The 19883-nt window shown below is 33.7% G+C and overlaps 4 protein-coding genes and 2 pseudogenes across 5 annotated transcripts; 1 reads left to right on the forward strand and 5 right to left on the reverse strand.

The window, feature by feature from the left end:
* The first annotated feature begins 169 nt into the window (after positions 1-169).
* LOC120201556 (arabinogalactan protein 20-like) lies at positions 170-756 on the forward strand. The gene is made up of 2 exons (XM_039202141.1): positions 170-372; positions 584-756. The coding sequence occupies exons 1-2, from the start codon at positions 249-251 to the stop codon at positions 685-687; spliced, it is 228 nt and encodes a 75-aa protein (XP_039058072.1). The 5' UTR covers positions 170-248; the 3' UTR covers positions 688-756.
* A 320-nt stretch (positions 757-1076) lies between these two features.
* On the reverse strand, positions 1077-1885 carry LOC120201545 (annotated as a pseudogene).
* Positions 1886-4164: 2279 nt separating this feature from the next.
* Positions 4165-6147, reverse strand: LOC120201554 (putative glucose-6-phosphate 1-epimerase). Its single transcript, XM_039202139.1, has 8 exons — positions 5795-6147; positions 5618-5692; positions 5464-5520; positions 5211-5374; positions 4958-5092; positions 4785-4887; positions 4553-4652; positions 4165-4468 (listed from the first exon to the last, which is right to left on the reverse strand). Exons 1-8 carry the CDS (start codon positions 5903-5905, stop codon positions 4260-4262), a joined length of 954 nt encoding a protein of 317 aa, XP_039058070.1. The 5' UTR covers positions 5906-6147; the 3' UTR covers positions 4165-4259.
* A 2343-nt stretch (positions 6148-8490) lies between these two features.
* LOC120201547 lies at positions 8491-9829 on the reverse strand (annotated as a pseudogene).
* A 2120-nt stretch (positions 9830-11949) lies between these two features.
* LOC120201548 lies at positions 11950-12906 on the reverse strand. Its single transcript, XM_039202137.1, has one exon. The coding sequence runs from the start codon at positions 12904-12906 to the stop codon at positions 11992-11994; it is 915 nt and encodes a 304-aa protein (XP_039058068.1). The 3' UTR covers positions 11950-11991.
* Positions 12907-14363: 1457 nt separating this feature from the next.
* LOC120201557 (BTB/POZ domain-containing protein POB1-like) lies at positions 14364-18119 on the reverse strand. Of its 2 annotated transcripts, XM_039202143.1 has the most exons (7): positions 18050-18101; positions 17655-17969; positions 16867-16986; positions 16355-16476; positions 16136-16199; positions 15742-16021; positions 14364-15319 (listed from the first exon to the last, which is right to left on the reverse strand). In XM_039202143.1, the coding sequence occupies exons 2-7, from the start codon at positions 17905-17907 to the stop codon at positions 14506-14508; spliced, it is 1653 nt and encodes a 550-aa protein (XP_039058074.1). In that variant the 5' UTR covers positions 17908-17969; positions 18050-18101; the 3' UTR covers positions 14364-14505. The 2 variants fall into 2 exon arrangements, with proteins under 2 accessions (XP_039058074.1, XP_039058073.1); XM_039202142.1 differs by having other exon boundaries at positions 17655-18119.
* Between the last annotated feature and the right edge of the window lie 1764 nt (positions 18120-19883).

Raw genomic sequence — 19883 nt, forward strand, 5'->3', positions numbered from 1 at the left:
TTATAATTAACACCTCAACAAAATAAAATAATCTAAAAAAATTCAACAAAACAACTTATTTATAGGTCCTCAATCATACTGCTTACAGTAGTATCTATTCAACCAATAATAGCCTCAACCTCTCTATTTAAATCCAACTTTTCTCTCAACCCTTTCTCCCTAAGCTTTCCTTTTCTGGCTCTGGGTTTTCTTGTATCTCTCTTATTCCCCGCCGGCTAGTAATCTACAGACTGATTTGTTGAGGAAAAATGGCAGGGATATCTTCAGGAGCTTTAACGGGTGTAATGGTTATTCTGGCTCTTGCTTTCGCCATTGTTTCACCTTATGTCGAGGCCCAATCTACAGCACCAGCTCCTTCTCCTACAAGTGATGGTAACTTCCTTCCTCACAGCCTCTTCTTGGGTCTTTAGATCTCTCTTATTTGCTTCATTTTCTGTATTTTCTTGTTTCCATTTGCAAATGCCTTAAGACATACAAAAAAAGACATTATCTCAGTAATGTCTTCTTCTGAGATGTGTCTTTTCTGGGATAAAAATGTTGATGTTTTGACTGTTAATAATTAGATTTGGTTAACATGGAGCAGGAACATCAATTGACCAAGGGATTGCTTACGTGCTGATGCTTGTGGCACTGATGCTCACATATCTTATCCACCCACTAGACGCTTCCTCCTACAGCTTCTTTTAGAATAATGCTCTAGGTTAGGAATTGAGAGATTCATTTATGTCGGGGTTGCAATGGAAATTGCCATGCGGATAAATTTATGAACTTGTTTTATTTTTTTTCCTGAGGTGATGGATGGTTTGCATTTGTTTTTTTTTTTTGAGAGTTCGATTGGTTAAACTGAGTTCCCTACTATCCTTTCTTGTTTTGTTTCTTCTACTCCTTCATTCCATTTGCTTCGTCATGAGATTTGATTGGTTAAAAGTTTTATTAATGATAATCATCACGAAACAAACTAAAAATCTGAAACCTTCCCCTAACATCTACTAGTAGAAATTAAATTACTTACGGGGAAGCATTGACCAGCAGCAACAGGGAAGCATCTAAACATTCCAGGCATGTTTTCAGTGACATTAATAGTAATTATCGACATCCCAGGAACAGGAACCAAAATCGTCATCGAGTTTAATGGAAATGTCAGAACAATCTTGTTTCAAAATACTTTCTGGTAACATAATTTGTTCGAAAAATATGGGCGCAGAGTTATCATAGTCGAAGTAATCGAATGAAGCTCCTGCATCTGTTAAGAAATACTCATATGATAAGTTACTGGGTTGTTTTGGTACTTTTCGGTTGCACTCATTTCCCGTAAGCTCCGGTGAGTTATCTTTCGACTCGGTTTGAAGCTCAGCCAACCTGAGCACAGATGTAGGCGAGGAAAGAGTCTGACATTCCTGGCCAGAATTATACTCTGAAATCATTTCCATTTCTATGTCTGGTGTCGAAGGAGGTCTTACGAAGTTGGTAAGAGCTTTAGGGCCTTTGATTCGAATCGCGACTCTATCGTAAACCACCGCAGCTTATTCCGCATCGTTGTAAGTCCCGAGCCACACCCTGGTTCGACTCGTGTGGTCTCTGATCTCAGTTGCCCATCTTCCCCACGGCCTTTTTCGAACACCTCGGTACTTGACAGCGTTGGACAAACATTGTTGTTGCTGTTTCTTTGCTTGGTGAGATTGAAGGCGGAACAATCATCGATTCTGATTTCGTTGAAGTTCCTTTTCACTCTTCGGTGCTCGGTTTTGTCGCTAGAAGAAGAATCCGTGGCATCGCCATCGGTGACTCGAACTCTCACGATCTTGGAGGCCTTGGCATTAGATTCCATTGAAGGCAGCTTTCTCAACTCCTTGTTGGTAACTGCTGTTTGCACTGCTGTATTCATATCCAAAACTTTAACATCAAAGATGGGGAACCTTTTCTTTTTATGGGGGGAAGAATAAGTAAAAGAAATGATATTTTCAAAGCAAAATTTAAAGGTTCCACGTCGTAGGTCGCCCGGAAGGCATGGCGACCTACGGCCACACTGTTGATTTCGCCCTATTTCAGCAAATAATGTTGGGATAACGTTATTTCGTGAATTATTTATTTTGAGGACATTATATCGTGAGTTTAGCCTTATAGGAGAGTTAAGTGCGAGATAAAGAGGAGAGTTTCAGAGTCAAACTGACAATAATTGCTATTTTATAGGACTACATAACTAATTACCCTCAGCCAAGGAAATTGTTAACTAGTAGCTAGTTAAGGTCGGTTGCTTAATGAATTGAGCAACTCCAGAGTAGTTCGGACTCAATTTGATCAAAATTCGATAAAAATTCGATTTAGGTTAACTCGACTCGAGACTTTAACGAGTTGAATCGAGTAAAGTTCAACTCGATTCAATAAGTTCGCTAGCAGCTCGTTTATTTTTTTAGTAGTTATCTTAAAAATTATTTCATTAAAAAAGTATCAATTTAATAATAAAAAATAAAAAAGATATAAATTGCTAATCTATTAATTTTCTAATAAACAACAAAAAAATTAAATTATTAATTAATATTTTACTACACTAAAAAATCAAGTTATATTTTATTATTTTAATATATTTGTGAATTGTTACTTTGGAATTTAATTATTGTTATTCTTTTATTATCATTAATCATTCACTTTTTCTCCCTTTAATTTGGATAGAAAGACTCTTTCATCTATTTGTTGGTTGCGGTGGGACTTGTGGATTTGAGAAATATATTAACATGATAAATTTTAAGTAACGTTAATTATTAATAGGGTAACTTACATGTTTGATAATCAAGCTCTTTTTAATTATTAATAGGGTAACTTACATGTTTGATAATCAAGCTCTTTTTAATTATTAATAGGGTAACTTACATGTTTGATAATCAAGCTCTTTTTAATTATTAATAGGGTAACTTGCATGTTTGATAATCAAGCTCTTTTTAATTATTAATAGGGTAACTTACATGTTTGATAATCAAGCTCTTTTTAATTATTAATAGGGTAACTTACATGTTTGATAATCAAGCTCTGTTTGATTTTTAGGATTTTTCGTTCGCAGGTGGAAGATGGTGAGTGGGTTGATTTTATTGTTGAGGAAAAGCTCAAAGCTTTGCTTTTACATGGTTCGTGTGTCAAAGGTGGAGAGAAGAGGATTTTAATGGGTTTGTTTTGTATGGTTTTGTAAAAATAGAAAGGAGGAGAGGAGGACACGTGGAAGTAATTAAATTAGATGGACCAATAACGTTAAGGGCCGGAAGTGGATGGACCAATAACGTTAGGGATTATTTATCTTTAATTTTTAAATTAATGATCAAAGTCAATTAGATTCTAAACAAAAGAGACTATTCGCATAATTTATCAAAAAAAATTACTTTATTTGATGTAATGTTTTTTTATAATATTTTTCTTCATATAATTGTTTTTTTCTCTAAAGAATCCTTAAGGATTTTCTTCTCTTATTTAAATCGTATTAGCAATCGTTATTTTCTAATGTCTTTCAAATCACTTAAGACATCGACATGCACACATTGTATTGTATCACTCTTATCAATTTTAATTTTTTTCAAAATCTCTTTCAAAAACATGAAATTTCAATGGCAAATCTATATGAAAACAACATCAATTTATAATCTTTATAATCTAATTAACATAAAATCAAAATATATTATTCTTTTTTCTCTATTATCGTGTCATTTAAATTTGAAAAATGATACTTCGATACTAAAGAATCAAAGGAATTCAAAAATTGAATATGTGTGACGTATTTATAAATATTTAGTATAAAATAAAAGATAGTATTATCTTACTAAGGTCATATTTTAGGTCAAATTAAACTTAAACATAAATTATAATAAACTCATACATGAACTTAATCTAACCCGATTTATAGATATTTTTCAAATTTTATGACTCCATGAATGAGATTATAGATACTTTGATTATAAAGAAATTAAAAGTAAAAAATTATTATTAGAAAAAATAATGAGAAGTGAAATAGTAGCATTTATAGCCATTCAGGACTTGTTTTTCTCCACGATTCTTGTCAACTTATTTTCTGAACAAAACCAAACGAAGATTGAAGTTATTTTCTCAACTGGAATTCCCATCTTTGTCGCATTAATTTTATTCCAATACACAAAAGCAAAGGCTGTTTACCACTACATTTATCTTCTCAGACAAGATAATTTATGAGTTTCACTCGATTCATTGCTCAACTTTCCCTAACCGTCCTAAACAAACCCATAATAACATGGCTCAATTCATCAAAACCCACTGTTCTGGAGATCAAAATACTCGCTACAGAAAGTTGATGCTACAACCGACAGTTCCAGCTTCCCTGTCCACTCCTCGCCCGGTTTCAACGTCACGGGTTTCTCGATCGCTGCTCCGTCAACGCATACCATCTGCTTGTACTCCTCGTCTCCGAAATCTACCATTGCTTTTGATTTCTTCTCCCACGGATTCCACACCACTGTATACAAACAAACCAAGACAAAATTATCTAGTCCAGTCATTTTTGTATCTAGCAATTTCCTCGGGAAATACTTGATCATACCTGCATCAGGTACTCCCTCCTTTCGGATGACATACGTCCGTTTCCTTTCATGATCAAGTACAGCAACTATGTTCGGAGTACTAAGATAAACTCGATCTACCTGTCAGATCGTTTGAAGAACATTTCAATTGTTTTTCTTTTAAGTAACTGCTGCAAAGTAACCACTTTTTAATGAGACGGAAACACACAGTACACAATAGGACACTTCAAAGTAATATGAAAAATCATGTACCTCGGATTCGAAAGTTATAGCATCTTCTTGCTCCGTAAAACGTGCTTTCTGACAAAGGTTGTCGAGGAAGTCAATCGTCTCCAACCCTTCTATCCTCACTTCGCTGTGGACGCAGCTTATTAATACAACATCTAACAAGAAGCTTCTACATTTGATCAGGTAATGCAATTTACCTTATGTCGGAAACCGACAGGTATGTATGATACGCAAAAGAGAAACTAAATGGCTTCCCATTGAAATTCCTAATCCGTGATGTTAATGACAAACTTCCATCTGCTGCAAGTGACACTCTCAATCGAAACTCAAAACTGCATCAGGAGAACTCGGTTAGCAACATATCGACAACAAGAACAACTAATGCCAGCAGTCAACAGCTACAGAATCATGCTAAGTGTTTCGCAAGCAGTTACACATCGGAGCTCGTACCTGTGGGGCCAGCACTTGAGATCTTCGTCGGATGGTTTAAGCAATAGGTTGATGAAGGATTCACCATGGGAATCATTCAGATTGAGAGGTGGAGGATTGTCATCGATCGTCCAAATCTTGCTCCTAGCAAATCCATGTTGATCGAGTGACCCGCAATTACCAAACTTAAACAAGCATTGAAGACATCCACAAGCAACCGTCAATATTCCATATAATTACATTTACAAAATGACAGGGAGAAAACACAGACTACCCGTGGGAAGCAAATATGTATTCCTCCTCGCACCGCTTTCGGAGGCTTAAAGATCGCCTAAAATTCACGAAATGATGCATTTATCTTCAGCCATATCACAAAATTTAGCTAAAAAAGGCCATAATTTTCGAAGAGATGAACTAGAATCGCTTACTTTGCTACTAGTAAACAGAAGTTCTTCTCCTTGTTCATTTCTCCAAGAAGTGACCTGTCCTCCTTGTAAGCTAACCTATTAACAAACAAAATCAGCACAAAATTGTTCTGTAATCTCCACCAACACATATGAAAATATTAGCTGACATTGATTTCAATACCAAATGCGAAATCTCACCTTTGCTGAAGCACCTCTAGGGTTCTTGAGAAGAACCTTATAGAACCCATCACAATCCTTTGTAATCTCAGTTGCTGCCTTACGATCCCACACTGCTGCATAATGTCCCATTTTTGAAAACCACGAATTGCAGAAGCAAAAAATTCAAATACCAAGTTAAGAATTTCCCAGTGTTTTTTTTGCCCAAAATTTGTTTCCACTAAAAGAACGCCATTGAAACCCTAAAACACAAAGGTAAAGGTGGAAAATCCGGCAACTTTATGCATCTACACCTAACACCCCCCAGATTCAGAAAGAAATCTGATAAAGAAAACTTGTCATTTCCACAGCACAAGAAGACTTCTTGAGTGAGTTCGAATAAGAATTAACAAATGTTTACACTCAAAATGGCAAAAACTCATTAAAAGATTGAATTGATATGAACAGTAAGAAATTCTCTTACTGGCTATATGAATGAATTAAAAAGTAGAAGAATTAAACCCATTAAAGCAATTTTCATATGCATGGAAAAAAGGGCATTGGAGATAGATTTTAAATAGACTAAAATTTGAAGGAAAAATACAAGGCCATAACCGGAAACCATTGCTTAACTGGAAAGGTGATAAAAGCAACAATAAGATATGGTGTTGAAAGGATCTAGGGACATGGAGATACGAGAATTACATGTCAAACGGTCAAGCTACAAGATTTTGAAAACGCTGGAAATTTTCTCATTATGTCAATTCAATATTTTTTTTCCTTCATAATTTAGGTGATTATTATTCTTAAAAATTTATGTTTAAATATGTAGTTTGTAAGCATATTTAAATATATATAAAAATCTTTTTAAAAATATATATTTTATAATTATTTTATATTAATAAAAATAATTCTTTATTTAAATTAAAAGACGTGAATAACTTTCAATCTACATTCTTACATTATTTCTCAATAATTTTTTTATTTAAAATTGAAGAAATAACTCATGGTTAAACATTAATAACTTTTTCTCACTAGTTATACATTAGTAATAATATTTTTTAATTTGTCAATTTATTTTATTTATCATATTAAAATTTCAAACTTTGACTTCATAAGTGTTGTTCTTATCTCATCTTAACAGGAAGAGAAATCCAGCCGTCCATTTTGAGTTTGACATCACCAAATCACCCTGTACAAAACGAAAGACTTCCCCTGCTTTCGAGTCAAAATCTTAGACCTGCCAGCAAAAAATACAAAATCAAAGCAGCCAACCAAGCCTTAGCTCGTCAGACTGGGCTATTGTTAATCCTTATATTGTATTTAAATAATAAATTACATTTATTTAATCCCTTCTAATACATGTATGTATCTTTTAACATTTAAAAGACTGTTTAGTTCTAACGTTCTATGTAAATTATATCAATTCATTCTAATTTAATCAAATTATTTGGATCATGACTAAAAAGTTAATTTTTAAAATTATAAAATAAAAATCGACTGACTTAAAATATAAAAACTATATCTGTAAATTATAGATTATATGAGGGCTGGTGACAAAAAATCATCTCAATAATTCAAAACCTACAAACATACTAATATAGATTAAAAAGACTACTTGATAAACTTTAAGGGCTAATTTTAGCATTATACCTCTTAATATATAAGAATGCATTACATTAATATCCGTGTTTATTCTTATCATGTTGTCATTGCTTGAATTACGTTTGCGCCATTTTCCTTCAATGAAAAAAAGGTCCCTCTTCAGATTTTAAAAATCATTTGGTCATCTCATCAGCCCTGTTACACTTTACGAATATGGTACGAAAGCTGTTATGATTGTTTATTTGTATAAATCCTTTAAAAAGGATTATTCATATAATTTTTCCAATACTATTTAGCACATATACTTACTCAACAGCATTCCAAATACACTTGATTTAATATTATATTATATATCACTTAATTATTAATAAGATTATATTTTAAAAAATTACAAACAAATCATTTTGTTATTAAGTGTATAATAAGTAAAATTGAATAGTTTAATTATTATAATCGATAAATAAAATAACATGAACATCCGTTTTGCTTTTAACGTTAAAATAATATATTTATTACAATCAAATAATTTATTTATTTGTAATTTAAAAATAATATGAAAACTGATTTATCGTTTACAAATAATCAGGGATGGAGTTATGTGTGGTGTTGGGGAGCTACTGCCCTTCCTAATTTTTTTATTATTAAAAATATATATATAGGGATAAATGTCTATTTAGACCTTCAATTTTTTATTTATTTTGGTTTTGCTCATCTTATTTTCTGTTGTTGGTTATACTTTGTATTTCTTGAATTAGAATTCTGACTCTGTCCCTACTAATTATTTTGGTTTTGGATTATAAATTACATGCCAAAGTTATGTGGTTTCCTCACATTCAATGTAAAAAAAAGTAACTTAGGGGTTGTTTGTTTGGCTCTGAATGGAACCATTCAACACTGAATGTTGAATCGTTCAACATTCAACGTGTTTGTTTTGCACATCTGAATGATTCAGTGTTGACTGATTCAACAAAACAATGCTGAATGATTCAGCACAGAAGTACATTCTGAATGATTCAGAGCTATTATCAAATAACATGTCACATTCAGAGCTAATTCATACAGAGCCTCTGAATCATTCAGCATTTAAATCATTCAGCGTTTAATCATTCTGAAGTAAACAAACAACCCCTTAGTTTACCTCCTTGTTCATCAAGCCGCCATAGCATCGGCTCTTGGACTTGGACCCGAGAGTTGATGTAACTTGGCGCCTGAGTTCGACTTTTTCTCGTACATTTCACCATCTGTCTTGTTTCTTATTCATAATAATCTCCTCTTTCAATCCCTCCTGTGTTGCAAAAGTCGTTACAAGAGATATGGAGTTGAGAGGGAAATGAACTATAAAAAGGGTAAACGTTCATACCTCTAATGTAGCATTTTCTAACCTTGGTTTCTCGGATTTTTCGCTTAGTAGCTTTATTTCGGATCTCTGTGTTGCATTCTCTGCAGTCGAGGATTCGACTTTACGAGTAAGTTCTTCTGTCTCGGCCTATAAAAGAATACAATGTATTAGTTTCAGACCGTTCCATTGTTATAGTTCCTATACGGTAAAGAGGCTCAATGAAGATATATTTCTTATACCAGCTTCCTCAACCTTGATTTTCTAGCAGATTCTCTATTAGACTGTTTCCTTCTCTCCCGCTTCAACTTCAGTTTGTCTTGTTAAATTTCGTTTAAATTAGCTACAGCTCAAGACCCGTCACCGAAAATAAGAGAACACTAAAATGTGCATTTACTATCATTGTAATCAAAAGCATTAGCTCCTTATCGAAGCATTACAAGAAAACTAAAAAACATAGCTCTGAAAGCAAGATACAGAGAACTGATATACTGAAGGTCCATTCGGGCAAAATTACCTGCAGCTAGACTTCAGATGGCATTATACCATGCCAGGTACACTCGTAGGACTGGACTTAGCACTCAATGGTGTGAGGGTTCCTAAGCTCCAAAGCTTTGGTCATGTCAGGAGAAAGTACAGGTCTAACTTGTATAGGAGAAATTGTTGCAGTCACCTCCCACGTAGTAACCAGTTTAGATCTTGCTTCATTATTCCCTTGGCCACCTGCTAAGACAAAGACCATAATCAGTATGCCTAAACCTCCACAAATGAAAGTGTGAACTAGTGTGTCCCAACATTCAATGATTTAAATCTCATTTTTATTTTTCTAACACAAGTTGCCTTAAGAAATCACAGAAAACTTTTGTAATTCGAGACCATTACTTGTGAGTATACATACCCACAAACACGTATCGAGAAGTGAGCCGCAGTTCTCTAATGAGATTTTATATTGATACGTAAAAATGATAAGTCCTAAATTTGGTGAAAACGTTGTGCTTTAGGTAAAATCCATTAGACATCAACAAAAAATGGTGAAGAATAAGATCATACCAATGGTTGGTGTTCCCTCCCTGCTTTTCCGTCTTGTTGGATCTACCTGACAGATGATATGCAATGACAAAAATAAACTTTAGCATTTAGAAAATTATAATTCTTTGAATGCACTATTCAATTAAAATAACTTATAAAGAAGAGAAAAAGTTGTTGGAAATAGGTTATACAGATAGAAATGAGATCTCTCCCCAGTTGTAAATTGTAATCCCATCACTATCATCAGTGGAACCTTCAGTCTTCACACTGCCCATTTGATCATAAAAATTGGTCGAGCAACCACGAATCAACTGACAAGGTCCACTTGGTCATGCAGTATCGTACAAATAGTTTGCTAATGTATAGCTATAATCTCCTAAATAATACTACTAGTTCGTCCAAAAAAGATTAACAAACCTCTGGGACAGTTGGGGTTCAGCATTCTCATCAGAACTGTTGTCTATCGACATTGTAAGGTCATCAAATCCTTTCAGCTCCTTCATTAAAGTATTTCTTAAGGACTTTGTAAGTGTTTCCACAGGGACATGCATTACAATGCTCTGATTATAACTTAAAGCAAAGACTGATAACTTGCAAGCTAACCCACGGTAACAGTATATATGCATGCTTATCAACAATAATTAAGGATAAAAACGACAACAGTTTAAAAAGATTAATTCAACAACGAAAGCCTCTTTGGTCCTTACTTCAGGTGATGATGGAATACCATGACCATGGGATCCCTGGATTTCAAGAATAATGAACCAGACCGCCTGGAAATGGGCAGAGCAACTCTGCCAACGACAACGACTCCTGCTTGTCAAAAGTAATTATAACAAAGCACAAAATATTTGGTCCTTGGGGGAGTATTGAAAATTTCAGACGACAAGGTGATGCGTCGTCCAACAAGTTGGTTTACTAAGCAACCCTTGGGTGGGACGTAGACCACAAGGAAATTGTTGACTTCCCATCTTATTTACAAAATATTTCGATAAGGAGGAATAATGTAAATTTTAACTCTTAGTAGAATTTTAATCATGTTAAAGGTTCAATATCTAGAGATGATGGTTAGTATAAATACCCAACAAGATAGATTAAAATTAGGTGAAATATATTATATAATTTTAAATTTCAGATGTAATAATGTTTATATAGCTAAATGTTAGGTGATGTATTATTTGTATTATTAAAATTTTAAATTTTTTAATTATGATATAAAATTTTTGTTTTGACTTTAATTATAATGGTTAGATAACGTGAATAGATTAGTAAAAAAATAACGTGAATAAATCTTTCTATCGTTGTGATGATGTGGATAAAACGACGTTATTTTGACATGATTATTGATGTTAATAATGATATCGTTTTAGGCACTAAACTTTAAAGGTGTATCAATTTCATTACTAAATTTTAAAAAAGTTTAATTTTAGGCACTGGATTTCTTCGATCGCCACTAACTGACAATCATCGTTCATCACCGATAGTCATTCACGACAAGATTGATATTAAAATATTTACATTTTATCAATCTTTCTTCTCATTGAATTAATTTTCTATAAAACTCACTCAAAATTATTGAAAATTCACTTCAGTCTCTTTGAACAACTATATAGTGAGACAATTTCAATACAATTTGTTTTTTTCTTTTAACTTGAAGTATATTTTTCATCTTAAAATTTTATATAGATTATTTTGAAATATGGGCTAATCCAATGCAGTCCAAACTCTAATCTCCTTTTTATTTTGGACAAAAAATATAATTTTTGAGTTTTAATTTAAATTTAATTGTAAATATCAATTAAGAATTAAGTATTTATGACTAAAAAATGGCCGGAATTCATTGTTCAGATGCCGCCAGCCTTTGCAGGCACAATAAATCCAATATTTAAAAGTTATTTGCCCTAAAATACTAATGGTTGGAGCCATAAACATCATACTAACTATAATAATTTAATACATCAATGTTACAGGCCATGAGGCACCGGCCGTCCTACCAAAACCTGCCCTTGGATGCTCATGCTTGTGTTGAATTGAATGATAAACAATTCGATACTTTTTAAGATTGATTTTCAATTCAGACATAATCAACATTTTTGTGCTCCGTTTAAGAATTAATTTCATTGAATTGATACGACATTTGGGACCTAAATTACCTATAATAAAATTAGAAAGAAAAAAGATACAATGAGGGAAGATTTAGTAAAATAAATTGCAAGTGATTCCAAAAAACAATGGGAAGATATTAAGAATTCAGGAAAGAATGCGAGGGTCAAGGAGCATAATCATGCTCAAGTGCTGGCTGTGTTCTGATCATTGATGCACAAGGCATTTTATGATCTTCCCTAACCCAAAGCGTATCCAATGCCACTGATGAATCGGATTCCTTCTCCGTATCTTTTATCTTCCTCTTTCTCCACCATCTCAACACCGTCACTCCCACCGAAACCGAAACCACTAGCCCGACGGCTCCAAGGGCAAACTCTATCACCCACCATTTCCAAATGCTCATGTTCTTTTCAGGCATCGATGGTGACAAAGGCAGAGGCGGAGGCGGAGATGAATACGGTATCACGGCACAAAAATGCCCTGTACTTTCTGTCACGCAAACATCTCTCTCCGTCACATTTTTGAACTCGACCGACCCGTTATTCCGAAATCTAACACATTTAAGTCGTGTCAGATTATTCTCTTTTGTCTTTAAATAAGGAAACCGAATCGAAATGGACCCCCCGGTGACGTTTAATGTCGAATTTCCAACCATTAAATCTGTGTAATTGTAAACCTCGAAGCCAATAACCGGAGAGACTAACGAATGCCCCGGTACGTGATAATATTTGGAAGACCAATTTCCCAGGTTATCATAAACTATAGCTAATCTTTTAACGTACGGCAATGTCCTAACACTAGGTGGGATCTTAACATATTTAGAATCGATACCTCTGCCCCATAAATTACTACTACGTAGTCTAACAACAGAAACCTCCATGCCAGAGACATTAGAAGGAAGTGAAACTTGGCTTAATGTACCTGCACGACGATGATTCGACAATGTCCGATTCGCGTAATATCGAAACAAAGCGTTCAATTCCTTCGGATCATATCTAACCGAGCTGCCACAGACTATCGACGATAACAACGATAAAGAAACCATGAAGATGATGAACCGAATTGTATCAGACCCCATCAAGATTACCCCATCAAGCTTTGGTTTTTAAGCTTTCGAACAATGCAAACAGAAAGTATCAAAAGAAAGCTATCGAAAGACTGGAAGGCGTAAATGGGAGTGCGAAAGGAGCAATTTGTGTGTAGGAAACATTGAAATGGAAAGTATCCATATTAAAACAAGAACAATAAAAGAAGGGGTTCCATTAAATTAGTAATGTTATTTATTGGTATTGTGATGAAAAGGGAAAATAAAGACAGCGGTGGCAACGAGGAGGGCAAATGAATTGAAAGGAAGACAAGACCCGTAGGATAAGAGAGAGAGAGAGGGGACGAGAATGTCTACTTACACACACCTCCTTCCAAATTTAGGGTTTGTTTATTCTTAGGCAAATGGACATTGGAAGTTCAATTTGTTTTAAGATAGGAGTGTCGTGTACATTTGTATAGGATTTGGAAATTATAAATAATTAAATTTTAATACATGAATTCATCGAAAACACACAACCAAACTAATTTAATATATAAGGATTAAGAATAAGCATTGCAAATGAAACGGTGACAAGTGGCAACTCCCATTGCCCAGGTCAGCCAACAAAAACTCAAAACGATGTTTTGTTCGTCTTACAAGTCGTCCCACTTCTGCCATTCACAACGCGTTATTATAGCGGTGCACCGGCGTTCCACTTGGCTTTTATTTGTTTATACTATATAATAAATACCATACATATTAGGATGGACCGAGAGAAACCTCCTAAAATTTTTAAGTTCTTTTATTTCTTAGATTTTTTTATTAATATTTTTATGATATTAGGATGGACCGAGAGAAACCTCCTAAAACTTTTAAGTTCTTTTATATCTTAGATTTATTTTTTTATCTTCTAATTTTTTTAAATTCTTCCTTCTAACATAAAATATGTATTTATCTATACATATATAATAATAATAATAAATTGTTCAAATTATGTTTTTAAGTCTATGACCCAAATTTACCAAAATTCTATGGCCCAAAAATACGATACATTAGTACTAAAATTTATCAGCAGAGTAAGCCCAAATCAGCAATATATTTCTAAAATATAATTCATCATTTACTAATTACTATGCTTAGTATAATCTATCCATTTTTATTCATTCAATAATTTAAATTTTTTTATGTTGATATTATTCATTCAGTAATTTTAAAAGTGTTATATTATATCAGCGAATCCTACCTCGAATATTATATCAAACCTAAAATATTAAACTCGTTCAAAATATATGTCAAACATAAATTCCATTTAAAGTGGACTTATTTTACAATTTTATAACATGCTACTTTTATTTTGTGTTATATTATCATATGAAAGTTAAATATATATTGAAAATATTAAATTGTTTGTTTAAAAGTAAAGTAAAAGATATAAAATTAGTAAATTTGATCCGCGTTACAGGTCTAAGACGAAGTATCACATTTTAATTTCAAGCAACTTGATGATTAAAAACCAAAAAGATCAAACCCATTGTTCTACTTGTACTTGGTACGTATGGAATTTTGTCGGGTCAAAGTGAAGCGAAAAAAAAACAGAAAGAAACAACGGAGTTAGTGCAGCTAAAGTAAATGGATCGAAGCTCCATATGGTTAGTGCCTGATGGTTAACTCAGCCCTAAGATGGAGAACACCATTTATGAAGTAAAGACTGTCTTCCGCCATGAACGATGTCCAAGGTATGGCAAATAAATTCCGATAGCCAACTGCCTTGCCGCCGGTGAATGTGTAGTTGCCTTTGTATTTGCTTAAAAACTCCTCCGTTGGCTTTGACCTTGCTGCAAATTCGTAATCTACTCCAAAACTAACGGAACCCTTTTCCTGCATTCCTAAGAACAACCCGAAGCAGTGGAATGAGCTCTGCTGGTCCATGTTGCAATGCGCTGACAGGAAGAAACCTTGTCCTCCCAGGTGGAACGCCTGAGAATAAACCCGTCCGGATGGGAATAGGTTTGCACACTCTTCCCTCTTCAAGTCCAGGTATACAACACACTGTTGACGGGGAGCTTCAAATTCAACCACTTTAACTGGACGATATTTGTAAGCTCGCTCGATAAAGCGACGGTTCAAGCTGGCAGACTCCTCTGCAGCCAAGCTTCGTTGTCTATGTGGGGCTTCAGCCTTGAAAAAGAGAGCCTCGAGCACAAGCTTCGATGAAAATTCATGATCAAAATCATTACACGCTAGCACCTTCTTAAGCTTCCTGCAGGTCATATAAGGGAAGCGAATAAAGCGTGCAAGGCGTGAACCAAGAACTTCCCTTCGCTCTTCCAGTTTGGGGAACTGAACCCTGGCCCACTTCAAAACAAAGTCGTACACAGCATCTTCAGACGCAATTTGCAGATCATCACTGGACAATATTGCCTCAATCCCAGCTAGTGGCAAAGCCATTACCTCTTCTTGGAATCTGGTAAAAAGCGCGGCAAAAGCATATTTAAGCCCTCTAAATATGAAGAATTTTCACTTTGACAATGACAAGGGATGGAAGTAAATTCACTGTTCAGACTGTTATGTTGCCATTAAAAATACCTTATAAGGTTGAGTTTTACCAAGAGTATAGCTTTAAGCTTCAGTACTTTTCTCTTTTGAAAGAGCATTAAAGTTAATTGTTCATGTTGAACATGATCATTTTCAAAATATAAGGATCAGAATAGCTCAGAAAAGAATAATGCTAGGACCATGTGTAAGATGAAGATTGGATCTAATCGAGAATCGGTTTTTTGTCCTACAAGAAATCAAAACTGAATAAGGCATGTACCCATTGCAAGGCTAATAAAACTACCTACTCATGTCAAAAATACATAATACAAAACATGAATGGGTACTTACTTGGTCATGTCCTTGTAACGGGAAGCAAGATACTGTTTAGCAGCATCAGTCAAAGGCTGGACGGCTTCGCCCATTAAAACACTAGATGGAAGATCCAAATAGAGCAGAGCTGACTCTGGTGTCATAGTCAAATTGCGCAATAGCCGGCTGCAATATCTCATGCAAGAAGCAACCTCAAATTTATCAGCAGCCATCAGCACATCAAGCAAGGCAGGAGCTGTGGTGACAGATAAGGTGTTGCTATACATAAAATTCAAAAGTTCCATGAGCGCAGCTTCCTCTGTACATCAAGTAAATAAGTAATGTAAAAATGTCATTTCAAATTTGCCAGCTCAAACCTGTTTGAATAACTAACATAGCCAAGATCACTAAAATGAAGTTTATGTATATATACCAGAGGCACCAATTCTTAAGGTTACATGTCGTTGCTCTGATTCTCTCATCCCATTTGAGAAGAGCTACAATTAGTAAATAAACAAGTAAACGTATAAGTAATTACCTATAAAGAGAAGGGTAACAAATATTCTTATAAACTATGATTGCATTATAGAAACACAATATATAGTTACACTTTCTCTTTTAAAAATCTGTAACTATTAATTCCATATCTTACCTTGTAGAAGAATGGGCTTTTTGCAGCTAAAATGGGAGAGCTGATATGCAATGTTTTAACTGTCACAATTGTAGAACAATCCATGTTCCAACTTGATTCATTGCTATTTGCATCCTCATCGCCTACAAAAGTTCAAGAAGATCAAAATGCTGACTATGCCACATTTGAAAGAAACAAGAGCCAGGGATGATGCAGCCATGGTACAAGGAGTAATTATTCAAAGTGACCAGCTAATATCCTATTTTAGAAATCCAAAAAGAACAAACAAAATCCTCATTATATTGCTTTGAAATAGAGAAAATTACTTCACCTTTAGTAAGATAAATTCTGCATGTCCATAAGTTTCTAAAATTTTTGTGTTTTACTTAATTGTAATTGAGTAATAAAAAACACAAGTACTAGCAAGGTCTTTGGTAAGCATGTTCAAGTGAAAGTTTCCAGAGTTTTAAGCATAAAAACTAATATAAGCAGTAAATGAACCATGTAGTATGTTGTCAGAACAACATCAAAACCTGATTGTGTTTCTTCAACCATTGCCTCCTCATCTTGATTTTCACATCCAACAGCATCATCCATATCACGTTGGTTGTCATTTAAAACCTGCTCCTCGGGACATAAACTAAGATCCAAAGCTACAAAAAAGAAGAAAAAAGATGAAGCAAAAAGAGTTAAACAATAGCCTACATTATAAAGACTAGTTTATAAAAAGGGTATATGGATGCAAATATTAACCATCAATATGCATGGAACACTGAATCTGGATAAAAACAAGTGAAACACAAGATTATGAACAAGATTATATGTTAAGAACTTAAGATGGCTTGAATCAGAGGCGGACGTAGGGCACGTGCACACCATGAAATCCGAATTTATTTATATTAGTTGCTCATTGTACAATTAGTGCTCACCCTGAAATTTTATTTGTGCCTACCCATACAAAAAAATTCTATTATTAATATATACATGCCCACCCTCAAAAATATTTTTGGATCCGCCACTGGCTTGAATCCTAGTCCCAGCAAGAAAAGCTACACAATCCTTCTTATGCCACAAAATTTTCAAACAAGTATAAATTTATTGATATAATTTTCCTTCAAAACTTCAAAATTTCCCAAAACTAGTAGAGCCCTAATTTTCATTTTTACTATTTCTCAACTTAGGTTCACAAAGTATCGGATAGATGCAAAGTAAGCTTCAATTTATTTTTCTTTTTAAAATTGTTTCATTTTCTAAGTAACCAAACAGAAGCAACAAGAATCATATAGGAATTAGAAATAACTAGGGGGGAACATAAACAAACCATTTTCCTTCTTGATATCCTCTCGGCGTCTCTTGCGGTGGCGAGCCCAATCGGAGATGCTGGAGCAACCCTCACCATCGGGAGCGCAGTCGGAAGGCCCACCCATAATCTCGATCCTCAGAAGACGGTCGGAGAAATTACTATCGTTGAAAGCGAAAGCAAAATCACCGCCGGAGCCTGAGGAACCACGCATGCATTCGGAGTCCATCTCACTTCTCGGGTCGAACAGATCCGAATTCAATTGATCTCTCATTACAATCCCTTAACCTAAACCCTCTCTTAGTTTTTGTCGTCCCTTTTTTATCTTTTAAAAAGGACTGAAAATACGAGATAAGGAAACACGTAGTTAAACAAAAGGAAACCCTATAAAATGAAGAGCTGGCGTTGTCTAAACGAAGCTAGGAGATCGATTAATCTGCTGCAACTGGTAAATTACCAAGAATTCAGTATAAAAACGAATTAGCTTTGCAGGCCTTTTGTGCTGAATTTTGTTTGGATTCTTTTAAAAATATATATATATAAGCTTTTTATTTTATTGTTTGGATAAACTACATATATATATGGTCCCTAGACTTTTATGGTTCTTGAATTTCAGCAAATAAACTTTTAAAAATTACTTTGGAATCACTAAATTCTTAATTCGTTTCCGTTTGAATTACTGTTGCTAACAACAGCTCATGTGGCATGTCCACATTCTCAATAAAATTTAATACATTTTAGTAAGATAGTGACACAAATTATCATTTTATTAGTGAAAAATCGAGGAAAATATAGATGAATTTAAAAAGGTTCAAACTTATTAAGTAGAGATAAACATAAGTTCTGATATAATTTATTTTAAAGAATTGTTTTTTTAATTTAAGATTAAGTAGAGTTCGAGTTTAAGATGAAAAATATAGAACTTAAAATAATGATATAATTATTTCTTATAGATTTATAAGTAATTGTAATAATACTCCATATATATATATATATATTCAATTATATTCATATTTTATCGAATAAGAATAAGAATTATATATATGTCAAACAAATTGGGTCAGATTGAGTGTGAATTTTACCCTAAAAAGTGAATTGCGTTTCAAGTCGAGTGAATTTTTTCCTAATTCATCAACTTGAGTTTCGTGTTTAGCTAGAAACTCAACCAACCCGACTCATACTTATCCCTACTCTCAAGGGTCCTAGGTTCAATCTTCATCACAGTCATACATATTTTCTTCAAATTTTCACTAATAAGATAATGAAATATTTTATCATCTTTTCAAAAAAAAAATAATCTATTAAAAGATAACATGTAGACATACCACATCACCTATAGTTAACGACATTCGATAACAATAATTAAAATGAAAGTAAATTAAAAGTATAATGAGTCCAATGTAAGTTTTAAAAGTTTCATTGTCAAAATATAATATTTCTAAAGCTTATGAACCATTTATATAATTTATCCTTATATTTTATTTATATGTTTCGCGATAATTTTTTTTAAGCAGATATATGCTTTTTTAGAGTAGATATGGAAATAGCCAAATAAGCGAATTATAATTCGGTCAGTGGTGGTGAGCTCTTACGTGTTTTTGCTTATTAAAGTAATCTCATCGTCTTCTTTTTCTTAATTTGTTTTGGTAAATGGTATTTAGTCTTAGTTGGCCTCTGATATTTTCTATTTTACCTCTTTAATGATAATATTTTAAAAAATATTTAAAATTTAAATATATTTAAGTTTATATTTTCTTATATATTACACCAATAAAATAATGGTAACAATATCAATTAAAAATATTAAAAAATATACATCTCCTCTTTAACAATATAATCAACTTGAAATTAGAGTTGTCGTAGGTACGAAGACTAAACTTTGAGTAGCCCAATTGACGTGGTCGATTGACGAATCTTGACCATTTAAAAAAGTCATAAAAAAATAGCCAATGAAGTGGCACATTTATGTTATGGAATTGGTGCTTGGCCGCCGACTTGTAGGTTGAACTACTCCACCCAAGACAAATATAAGAATAAGAGGCGACTATGTTGTGAATTCAAAAAGTAGCCGCCCTCACAGTTGCTTGTCGAGTCTTCCTAACATATCCTACGTAAAGTTATTTTATCAACTATTTTTACTACAAAACTATATTTGTTATACGTACAATTATAGTATTATAATTATAAATATTACTACGTAATTTGATTCTACAGGTACGTTGACATGGCCATATACAATAGAAAACGGTT

This window comes from Hibiscus syriacus, unplaced genomic scaffold (assembly GCF_006381635.1).
Source record: "Hibiscus syriacus cultivar Baekdansim isolate YM2019G1 unplaced genomic scaffold, ASM638163v2 tig00007475_pilon, whole genome shotgun sequence".
Lineage (NCBI taxonomy): Eukaryota > Viridiplantae > Streptophyta > Magnoliopsida > Malvales > Malvaceae > Hibiscus > Hibiscus syriacus.

Excerpts from the sequence above, each read along its gene's own strand:
- LOC120201556 (XM_039202141.1), top strand. The coding sequence starts at position 249 with ATGGCAGGGATATCTTCAGGAGCTTTAACGGGTGTAATGGTTATTCTG. Across the intron at positions 373-583 it reads TCCTTCTCCTACAAGTGATG|GAACATCAATTGACCAAGGG; the intron begins GTAACTTCCTTC and ends AACATGGAGCAG.
- LOC120201557 (XM_039202142.1), bottom strand. The coding sequence starts at position 17,907 with ATGAGAGATCAATTGAATTCGGATCTGTTCGACCCGAGAAGTGAGATG. Across the intron at positions 16,987-17,654 it reads GGATATCAAGAAGGAAAATG|CTTTGGATCTTAGTTTATGT; the intron begins GTTTGTTTATGT and ends TCTTTTTTGTAG. Across the intron at positions 16,200-16,354 it reads AAAGCCCATTCTTCTACAAG|CTCTTCTCAAATGGGATGAG; the intron begins GTAAGATATGGA and ends TACTAATTGTAG.
- LOC120201554 (XM_039202139.1), bottom strand. The coding sequence starts at position 5,905 with ATGGGACATTATGCAGCAGTGTGGGATCGTAAGGCAGCAACTGAGATT. Across the intron at positions 5,693-5,794 it reads CTAGAGGTGCTTCAGCAAAG|GTTAGCTTACAAGGAGGACA; the intron begins GTGAGATTTCGC and ends GTTTGTTAATAG. Across the intron at positions 5,521-5,617 it reads TTCTGTTTACTAGTAGCAAA|GCGATCTTTAAGCCTCCGAA; the intron begins GTAAGCGATTCT and ends CGTGAATTTTAG.
- LOC120201548 (XM_039202137.1), bottom strand. The coding sequence starts at position 12,906 with ATGGGGTCTGATACAATTCGGTTCATCATCTTCATGGTTTCTTTATCG.